Genomic DNA, 10804 nt, shown 5'->3' on the forward strand with positions numbered 1-10804 from the left:
CTTTCCCCATCCTCCCTGACCTCCTTGCTGCATGGATAGGACATGCTTTTGGAGCTGTACCGCTTTTAAGATGCTTTCTTTTACCTATCACTCTTTAATAGGAATCCTGTAACACAAAATAGAAGTCTTGCTTTTGTAGGAAAGGGCTTCTTTCAATCCACCCCTTCCATCTCCTAGTCCTTGTACCGTACCATCCTCTTTTCCAAAACATTTACTAATGCATGTACTTGGCCACCCGCCTCTTAATGGACGTACCAAAGTGACACTCAAAAGAATAACTTGCATTTGGTATTGTGGTCCTGGCCCCTCTTGGTCAGAGCAAAATAGGATAAACTCAGCTAGAACATTTTCATAATCACAGGGAGGGCTGCACCCTCAAAAATAAAATTCCTCAGTCTTTTTTAGAACCAGACCAGGGGACATCAGTGTGAACAAAGCAGTAGTCTCCATCATTCTTCCCATCAGGATTCTTCCTAGGGTACCACCAGCTGCTGTGTCTTGTTCACTATAGAGACAAGAGAAGACATCAGCTTGTATATTGTCAATTCTACAAGTTTTGAGTTTCCATCTCAATGGAGATGAAAAAAAAAATCCTACAGCTTGCTCAAGTGGGCTTTTTCTCCCAAACCCACTTACTAAGGCCCCCCTTACTCCTTCTCATATAGCTCATGATGTTCTGTTGAAAAAAACCCAAAAAACAACACAAAACCAAACCACAACAAATAAACCCACCAGCCCAGGAAAGTATATGCCTGACTATTTCTGTAGAGGGTTCAGTAATGTTTTTAGACACACTGTTCTAAGTTGAGAAGTGTTTACCACTAACTACCAACTACTTTTAATCATCTTTTTATTACTTACAGCAAAGCAAATCCATTGCTCAATACTATGGATTTGTGCTATCAGGCCAGGATTGGCCACTCTTAGGAACAGCACAGTATGCCCAAAACAAGACATAGCAAGGTACTGACTATTTGCATTCCTCTTGTGACCACCAGGCTTAAACAGTCCAGAAGAAGGTAAAAATTCCTGCAAAGCTAAGGCCATAGTTTCACAACATGCCATCCTTGCAGCAATACTGCTTTAGGATATTCCCTGGCACCCCCTGCTCTGCAGGCCCTGTAGGTTTGTGGGACAGCACTGAGCTTGGATAGGAACCATGGAGTGAGGACTTAGTGACTAAGTCAGTACTGCTCCAGTCACAGTGACATCACAGCCCAAGACAACTTCCACCCCACTTCATTCCCCCGAGTAACACACCGGTGTAGTTGTCCTGCTGACCGGGCCCTCCTCCGTCCGGTGCTTCCCGGAGTGCGGCAGCTCTGAACTGTCCCGATAGTCCCGGCCTTTGGAGTTCTGCATGTCCAGCACCGCCCGGCTCTTGGAGGGAAGGGGCGGCTTGTTCTGCTGTCCCTGGATGCTCAGGCTGACTTCAGCCCTCGATGGCTTCACGATTTTTTTGAGCGGTGCTGAGTTTTCCAATGGTGTTGTCATCTTTGGTTTCCCTTGACTCTTTTCCCCTGTATTCTTTTCTTCTGCTTGGCAGGGGGAGGTGTAGGACCGGAATCGCTGTGTGGGCACCAGGAAAGGTGGCGATGGCTGTTTGCCAGAGGTCTTGCTGCACTCGGGCTCCTGTGGCTTTGTGAGATGATAGCTCTGCTCAGGCAGTGGCGGCTGCTCTTTCCGCAAGGCCTTGGGGTATTCCTGCTCTTTCTTGGGGGCCACCTTGCCCTTGGAGCCCATGGAGCCATACAGTGGGTTCTCGAACATCTCTGGCCTTTGCTGCCCCTCCTCCTGCAGCACAGGCTCTGCCGTGGATTTCCCCATGTCAGGTGGCCTACAGTCATGGAAGTAAGGTGAAAAGGAGACTTGTGAGGGAAGGCAAGAGAGTCACTGACTGATTGAGGGAGAACACGAATAGTAAATGAGTGTGAGCAAATTAAACTGACTGCCTAAAGGGGCAACAGGAAAACAATTAAAACTCTGGGAGAGAGAACAGAAGTGTGCATTGTTTTTACTTTGTTTAATCATTAGTAACATGACAGCAGAGAGCAGATATGCATAGCATTGTGTAAACTCCCTGCTAGACTACAGTTCTGTCAAAGTGATGTTTGGCTTCTTTTTAAACAGATAAACTACTGAGCTGAACTGTGCCAGGTCCTTTGATGACTCTGCAACACACACAAATCTGAATTTGAATATTAATAAGAATCTTCAGAACTGGCAGAGAGGATGGAAATGGTTGTCTAGAGGCTTAACGTAAGAGCTCACATCATACTGTGGCATTTTACAACTAGGTCAATCTCCTCTTGCTACCAATGCAGCATGGTATTCCTAAGGAAGGGATAAATCTCCTTAATGCACCCAAATGCACAGTGTAAGAGTAATAGCACTGCTGTAGGGTGAGAGAATCCATGTGCATTCCCAGCAGAGCCCTTTGAGCTGCAGCTCAGCCTGAAACGACAGCACAGCTGTACAATGGGACACAGCAGGTCCTGTGGGTTTGGGTCACTCGACCTGATTTGGCCAGGCTTTCACCTGGAAAGTACTTAAAAAATCAGCCACAGTATCACTGAGCAGAGTGGAATAGAGGTCAGTGGCACATGTCCTTTGGGTGTCTTCAAATGAGTTGTGTTCCTTGCCTCAAGCTCTTCTCTGGCAGTCTGTGCATGCGGGAGCAGAGGGCTGAGCCATGATGGAGCACTGTCAGGTACAGAACAGGCCCAAGCAGTGCTGGCAGCTCTGACTACTGCAAGTTCTGACTTCCAGAGTGCCACATCCGTTTACCAGGGAGCTCTAGCCCAGCTCAGAGAGCAACTGTCTCTTGACTGTGAAGAGGTCTGCAACAAGGACACAGATTGCACATGTGCACTGGGGTGAAGTAGCCTCATCACCTCACTAAGCTGGGAAGGGATGGGATACTTTCAGTTGCCAGATGGAAATTCTGCATCAAGGCTTGTGATAGAGGCAGCACATGGAGTCTAGCTTCTGCAGCAAGCTGGACATTTGTACAGTGCAAGTAGAAATTCAGTGAAAGTACTTCACATATAACACAGGAAGGACCTCTACTTCCCATCCAGGGGAAGGATCTATGCCACACTCCCCCCTTTTCTTCTTTGTTATTACAGTCAACTTTGTAATTTTCTACTTCTCTTCTCTTGGTAGAGAATTAAACCTACATGTATCAGGCTGAGACAACTGGGGTTGTTCAGTCTGGAGAAGACTCCAAGGAGTCTTCACTGCAGCCTTCCAGTGCCTAAAGAGGACTTACACAAAGGATGGAGAGTGCAGATAGTGACAGGACAAGGGGAAACAGTTTTAAAATAGAAGAGGAGAGATTTAGCTTAGCTGTTAGGAAGAAGGGTGCTTGAGGCCCTGGCTGCCCCATCCCTGGAAGTGTCCAAGGCCAGGCTGGATGGGGCTTGGAGCAACCTGGGATAGTGGAGAGTGTCCCTGCCCATCATAGAGGGTGGAATGAGATGAGCTTTAAGGTCCCTTCCAATCCAAACCATTCTAAGATTCCATTATTTAATTTTAAGTTTAACTCATGTATCTTTGGCTTTCCTTTCACAAAAGTCTGAGGAACTGCTACGCTGGTTTTCTTTGAGTATGTGATGCCTGCACTTGTGACCTTCACTTATCTTTCTAATTCTAGAGATAAAATATGTAAAGAATATGCTGCACCTAGAACTGTCCAAACAGATAATGAAACAGTGACTGTGCAGAATGACAGGAGAGAGGGGTCCAGTCCCAGTGCAAAACTCAAACACTCACAGGTACTCTTGACTCCAACTACAAATGGTTCTGTTTGCTGTAGGCTGGAGGGATGGTTTCGGAGATAGAGGTGACAAGGAGGGTGATGTGGAGGATGACTGACTCTGCCCCATTAGGGAGGTGTTCTCTTTGGGCTGCTGCTCATAGTTCCAGAGGGAAGGTGGCTGCTCTGGTGAAGGTGTCTGCTTAAGCTGGCAGGTTGCAGAGGGCTGCTGAGAGAAGGCAGCCATGCCCAGGTAGTTGGGGTTGCTGATGTCTGTGGGGGTGGAGCTGCTCGAGAGAAGAAATATTGTTAGGGAGGTACATGCACAAATACATTTGGGGTTTTTGTCTCCCTGCCAGCTACAAAGGAGTTAGTTCCCACTGACTGCTTAGATTCAATATCGTCTACTTTTTTTTTAGCTTTTTTTTTGGGCACTATTGCTTCAGAATCAGGGAATAAGTGGGAGTCCTGTTAGTGCCTCACTCCCCTGGGTCACTGGAGAGGAAGCAGGTGGGTCAAGACCACCTCCCTCACCCCCAAAATAGTTCCTGTGGCTGTGGCAGATGCTTCCCTTTCCAGGCTGCAGAGAGCACTCAGCTTCTGCAGCCACATACAGGGACTGTTGTGGGTTTCTGGGCCCAGCCAGAAGCTGCCTGCAAGGAAAAGCCCCAGTGAAAACAGGTGAAAGGACAGCTTTACCCAGACTCATCCTTGGGAAGGAAAAGCCAGGCAGTTTGAGCATAGCTTCCCACCCCAAGCTGTCAGAGGTAGGGCGGCAAGGTTACCGTAAAATATCCTCCTTTCCCAGGCTGTCAGGAGAAGGGACAGCACTCCCCCAGTGGCGAGCGATGGCTGCTGCCTCTCTGGCCATCAGATGAGTAGATTTTGACTTTCTGTTGGAAATGAAAGGGCCTTTTTAAAGTGGGTGCAGGGACCCGGTCTGGCTAATGCATTCTCAACTTTTGAAGCTTTGGGCACAGGAGCATTGACCAGTCCTGACCACAGAGCCACAAAGCAGCTTCCCAGTGCTCAGCACACCTGTTCACACTGCTCCCACAGCAAGCCCTGCTTTGCATTTATGGGGCCAACCATTTTCCTGGAACTGACTTACCCACTTGCCCTTTACCTGTTAGTCTGATCCCAGTCTTTGTTAGGCTCTAAATTGCTGATGTTCTTTGGTTTCTGACCAGTGGTTTCATCACGTTCAATCTTGACAAAATCTGAAGGAAAGAAGGGGCACACACAGTTCCAGAGTCTGCCTGCCCAAGTTTTCTGTGTTCCCATGTGCATTAAGGCATCTCTCTTTGTCCGTCAGAGTGATGGACAGTTTTAAACTGTTGTTGCTGTTATGTTTTCAACTGCCCACTACACACATCATGTCTTGTTGACAGAGGAAGAAATGTGTATCTTGAAATACAAAGGTCATGACCCATATAAACAGCCACATACAGCCATTTTACCATCGAGAATAATTGTAAATGTCATGAGGCTGCTTCTGTACTCTGAATGAGAACAACAGATAGCAAGGTGAAGAAAGCAAAGTTTGTGATCTTCCAGCTACAGAACTGCTCATTGAGAGCCTCTTTGCAGCTGCTCCCTGGGATGACTGGAGCAGGGAGAGCTTATCATGGAGTGTGTCATGTCACAAGTGGAAGTATCCCCATTCAATAAAACCAGCGCTGGTGACAGACAGGGGGCTCTCTCAGTCTGCTGAATTTACTTGAATAATGAAAAACCCCAAGGAATCCAATTGTCCTGTCTTCCTGAAAGAGTACAGGTATGCTCCTGAGAACTAACCATACTCACACCTCCTTGCACTCAGCATCAAAAGCACTTGCCTCTCTGTGACTACAGGCAGTGCAGAAGTAATTTTCAATTCCTTGACAGCTACCAGAACTCTTTTGAGGTGAGTATTCTCTAGCATGAGCATTGCAGAGATGATGACATTCCTTACCATACAGCTTCTCTCTCTGTTTTCCTTGTGATGTTTGTAACTTGATTTCACCTTGGAAGACACCCGTTTTCTCTCCATGGTGTGTGAGCACAGTATGGATAGGAGCTAAGGATTCTGTTGCTTCTATTCGCAAGGCAATGCAGCCTTCCCCTAAAAGATAACAGGAAGACAATGAGGCTGGGACTGAGAAACTAAGCACTGAAATATTTTGTGTCATCTACTACCACTGCACTGACAGGTCTGTGATTACTGGAGAGAATCTGCTTTGGATCACGGTAAGGAGTTTAGTATCTCCGGAGAAATTAGGGGCATTTATTTCACTTCACGTATGTGTGAAAGATTTGGGCATTGACGATACCTGTGGGTGACTTCAGGATTCTGAGCTTCCACTCCTGGTAAGGAAAACATGAGCCTATGGCTCTGGCTGGTGAGAATCTGGGAGCCACCAGCATAGCCAAATACTTTTCTGTAGCCAGAAGAAATGCCTCAAGTAAGTGCAAGTGCAACAGGATTTGTATGTTCTGAATAAGCACATTTACACATGCTAACTCCTGATTTAGTTCCTGTAAAGGACTTTCTCTTTAAGCCACTGCTCTTTCAGAGCTGGTAAAGCTCACACAGGTTGTTGCTTTGAGTTCATATTCCTCTAATCATAATTACTTTACAAAATATTGCCCACAGTGTATTTCTGTGTATGTTGAGTTCTAAATCATAGCTGTTCAGTCTATAGGAGTTACTTCTGTTCTCTCCCACTCTTTCAGTGGTTTGGAGAACCTAAGTGGATTTTGACTCATCCAGAACTTTAGAGCTAAGCACTTACCATAAGATTCATCACTGTCTGATGACTTAATGCTGATCAGGATATGCTGATCCAGTAGGTATTCTGGGTCTGAAATAATTGGAGTCAGCTGCAAAGACAAGTTAAGGTGGGTCAATACAATATATGGTTGACAGGAGCACACTTCTCCCTGGAACTCAGTCCCAAATGAGGAAATCTCTGCTGGATAAACCCATGGGAGTATCATGTCACCTCCAGGATCAGCCTCTGATAATGTCTGGTTATCTGTGGTGAAAGGCTGCATGCTTTGAGTCCCAGCACAGGAGATGGAATGCTGCAAATCTGACACTCACAGGGTGAGCTGCAATTTTCTCCTGTAGTCCAGGACTGAAAATTGCCTGAGGAGGAAGGCATCTGGACTCTGATTATAATCTGTTCCCAAAAATCTATCTGCTGTTGTTGCAATCACTTACTGTAGAGCCTTTCCCCAGTCTTTCAAAAAAAACTCTTTCCAAAGTCAGCACTTCTGGGCTATTTAGAAGGGTATTGACATGCACATTTGCTCCAAATCCAGGAGCTCTTGTAGTTCTTCCAGCTCCCACCATGCCAAGAAATGAAGAACAGCTCTGATCTCAAGGACAGGACTTGAGTCTGACACTGACACACAGAACACTACTTCTGGCCACTGATGTTCTTTTTAACACAGATAAAAAATACTTAATCAGCTTTTCTAAAATACACGAAAAGAAAGTTTTGTCTGACCAGGCAAAGAAACTCCAGGGCAGAGTTACTCTTTAAGATGTTTTATTTTCCATTTAAAACCAGAAAAAAAAAAAAAACCACCAAAAAAAACCCAAAAAAACCACAAAAAAAAAAAACAAAAAAAAAAACCAGGGCCCGCTTAAACCAGCATTATGTTCACTAAAAAGGTGAGAAAAAAAGTCATGGTCCTGAATGGCATAATCACGCCAGCAAAATTCTTGAGAGAGATGTAAGTACACTGGCATGAAAGTCCTTTCCTGCTTACAACATACTCTGTTTAGCCTAAGCCCATCCTGCATTCTTACAGTCCCTTTGAGTGTAAACAAGACCACAACAATGTTCCTGAAAATAGTATTTATGTAAGTAAAAGATCTAACGTTGCTTATGGGATGAAAGTGGAAGCTTCTCTTCCATACGAATATGGAGGTATAGTCCCAGTTTACCTTTGGAAGTGCCTCGACGAACTTTACCACAAGCTCCCCTTCATTTCCATCCTCATTTTCTCCTTCCTGGCTCTTTACAAAGCCTGCAAAGGGACAAGAAAGGAGTTTACCAGGAGAGAGACAGCAAGAACTGGGCTACAAGTCCTCTTCACTATGTCTCCAAAAAGCCTACAATTCTTTTCCTACTTGGATGCAAATTTTAAAAGTATTAAGAAGCTTAAAGTCTGAGCTTTGGGTGAATGTTTACACAGTAAATTTGCAAGTGATTTTGCTGGAGCATTGTTAAATGGTTTTATTTTACAGTTAAACTTGGCACTGAGGAGCTCAGTGCATACATGGACCGGAGGATAAGAACATGACAGCTCTTCCTACGCCACTCAAGATAGCACACTTTTGAAATTCTAATTTAAGATTCGTAATACACTGTTTCCATAGAAATTTATGCAAATTTTGATACAGCCAAAAAATAATCTTTTATGGAACTGTCTTTGACACAGCGCTCTGACATGCGATAATGTGATGAAGCATCCACCAAAGGCTTGCTGTTCCACTTACAGGAGCAGTCCTGTGATGGGAAATTGCTTTAAAAAACCCACAGCCAAGGGCACGTAGGCTTGTGTTACATAAACAGCTGAGACTCAGCCCCACAGCATGGGGACAGGCAGTGAAACCGACAGCGCTGCGGGGTGCACAGTCCCACTTACAAAATCACATCACTAGCATTCATTTCCCTTTTAGCTGATCCTCTGACTTACTCTTTGTTAAACCAGGTTAATTCAATTATTTAAAATTATTTTTGTTAGCATAATGCAGATGCTTTATTTTGAAATCACCTGATCATTTGTAGCAGGCACAATAAGAAATTTAATCAATCATGTCTTTGCTATGTAGGCATTTTCTGTGTGATAAGAAAGAACAATATGTGTTTGCCATCAAGAAAGAAATTATCAGATTGACAAACAAGGTGGAAAAAATGTTGGAAAGCTACATGTCTAAGCATGGATTACAGCTACCTTGCCTGTGGGGTTTGGATTGTATTGCTGACAGTATAGAATGACTTGTAAACTACAGCAGAACTTTAGGACATCCCTTTTTTGGATTGGAACAAATGATCCACACAGCTATTTTCTTAGATCAAAGCAAGAAGAAGGGGAACTAATCCAAACATGCAGAAAACTTTGACAGAAACAATAAAGATGGGCAAACCCATACTTTCTAAGCAGCTAGAGTGAAACTCAATGTAGAACTTGGTCTGGGACTTGGTCTTCAGAGTAGCGTAGCAGTGCAGGAACTCTATCTCCCCTTGGGAATCTGTGTATTTGGAGTGTGGGAAAGAGGAAGGGAAAATAATGGCACTTGCAGCAGGAGATAAAGAGAGGGCATTTTTGAGTGGACTCTTAAAGAATCAGAATTTCTCTCAGCATATACAAAGCACTGCATTTTGTATCCAAGGTGAAGATGGCACACATGCACCCAACCTGACTAACCATTCTTGGAAACGAACTGTGAGGTGACTCCCACTTCAAAGGTGGCAAACACAGGACTGTGGTCACTTGTTGTGATGTCAGTGGTGCAGCCTGCCAGTGAGAAAGGGAGGATGGTTACTGCCCTGCTCCGAGGAGATCACTGCCACAGAAATATTATTCAGTAATTTTCCAGAAAACATAACAGTCTCTCTGGTAACTGTCTCTAGTCAAAAGTGTTTCTCTACATAAACTCATGTCAGTACACAGGAATGTATCTCTTTTGTCAGAATAAAGAAAGATTTGGTTAAGGGACATAATTTTACTGTATTGTTTTGCAGATGACTGTCAGTGTTAGATTCCTCCAGTACAAAAAGCCCTTACAGGTTACCTCTGCAGTATGCACAGCTAATTAAAGCTCTAGTATGGCAGGAAATCACACAAGAATACACTGGTGCTACTTCAGTGCTACAAAGCAACTCCTGGCCCAATGAAAAAGGCCTGATTGGACCTAAGCACACACTGAGTTCCAGCAAACCCAGTCATTCCAGAGGAGCCTGTCCAACCCCACACCTCAGCATCATGGGCTCTGTGATCAGATCAGCCTGCCTCATCCCTGAGAGACTTTCACAGCCCTGCTCCCAATGCATGCATAGGAAACCATGAACAGCATACTCAGATGCTCAGTCCTACGTATAGTCAATGACATTTCAGGAACTGGTATTTGAGTCTTTTTTTAAATAGGTTTTGTGGGCTTTTTCTCTTCCCTGCACTGCACTTTTGTGATGCTTCTCAGAGGAAAGGGAACAGGCTCTTCTGAAATATGATTGGATACAAGAGATGTGTTTGCAGCTTCAGTCTCTGCAGACCGGACTGTGCACACAGGGTCTGTCCTGCTGGCACTCACTGTCAGGAGTTCCTGGTAGTGACTGCACAGGAAAAATGGTGGTTGCTGCCAAGAAATAACTGGTGTAAAGTGATCCTACAGTATGGCCTAAAGTTGGACAGCTGCAACTGTCCAGGTGGTGTTCTGCATATAAAAGAAAAACAGAACGAATTCCCAACACTGTAAGGTTACAGGCAGAGATATTTTGGCTCCTCTCTGCCTGGTTTAACATCAGGTCCCTTTATGCTGAGTGCCTGGCAGTGCAGGGAGATCCTACAGACTGTGTTCTGAATAATTTCCGTTTCAGACTGGTTGCCTTGCTATCGACAATCTGTTCTCTACCCACCATAGGACTGACACACAACGTGCACCATGGGGTAGGATTTCCAGAGCACTCGATCACACCAGGATGGCAAATTGTACTTCATCTGCAAACCAAAAGAGAAGTAATGTCAAGAAGAATGGAAAGGACTAGTTCACAAAAGAACAGGAAATTCATTCACCCAAGCACCATATATTTGTATCAAGTCTTTTCATTGTGTTGACTCCTTCCAAAACACTACAAGGGCAGAAAACACTGAGATTGGTTTAGGTCACATTCTCCTGTAGGAGTTGCTGTCACAGCTTATGCCATATACCTCTGAAGGGAAATCAGTTTTCACCTACCCCTGTAGCTTTTTGCTTGGTGTAAGCGTACTTCTCCCGGGTGCCTCTCTCAAAGCGGTAGGTTGGAGCAAAAGTAATCTCTTCTTCCTCTAAAA

The 10804-nt window shown here is 44.8% G+C and overlaps 1 protein-coding gene across 2 annotated transcripts in view; it reads right to left on the minus strand.

Annotated features, from left to right (window-relative positions):
- Positions 1–6: 6 nt before the first annotated feature.
- Positions 7–10804, minus strand: part of INPP5D (inositol polyphosphate-5-phosphatase D) — a 62064-nt gene continuing 51266 nt past the window's right edge. The window contains exons 19-30 of one of the 2 annotated variants that reach the window (XM_017726263.1): positions 10710–10798; positions 10390–10471; positions 9182–9271; positions 8907–9020; positions 7695–7777; positions 6532–6619; positions 5712–5861; positions 4884–4977; positions 4543–4650; positions 3775–4044; positions 1261–1837; positions 7–505 (exon numbers count right to left, since the gene is read on the minus strand). In XM_017726263.1, the coding sequence (XP_017581752.1) occupies positions 503–505; positions 1261–1837; positions 3775–4044; positions 4543–4650; positions 4884–4977; positions 5712–5861; positions 6532–6619; positions 7695–7777; positions 8907–9020; positions 9182–9271; positions 10390–10471; positions 10710–10798 (1748 nt within the window). In that variant the 3' untranslated portion in view covers positions 7–502. The remainder of the gene's footprint in view (positions 506–1260; positions 1838–3774; positions 4045–4542; positions 4651–4883; positions 4978–5711; positions 5862–6531; positions 6620–7694; positions 7778–8906; positions 9021–9181; positions 9272–10389; positions 10472–10709; positions 10799–10804) is intronic. The other variant, XM_017726268.1, reaches the window with a different exon arrangement.

This window comes from Corvus brachyrhynchos, unplaced genomic scaffold (genome assembly GCF_000691975.1).
Source record: "Corvus brachyrhynchos isolate BGI_N302 unplaced genomic scaffold, ASM69197v1 scaffold450, whole genome shotgun sequence".
NCBI lineage: Eukaryota > Metazoa > Chordata > Aves > Passeriformes > Corvidae > Corvus > Corvus brachyrhynchos.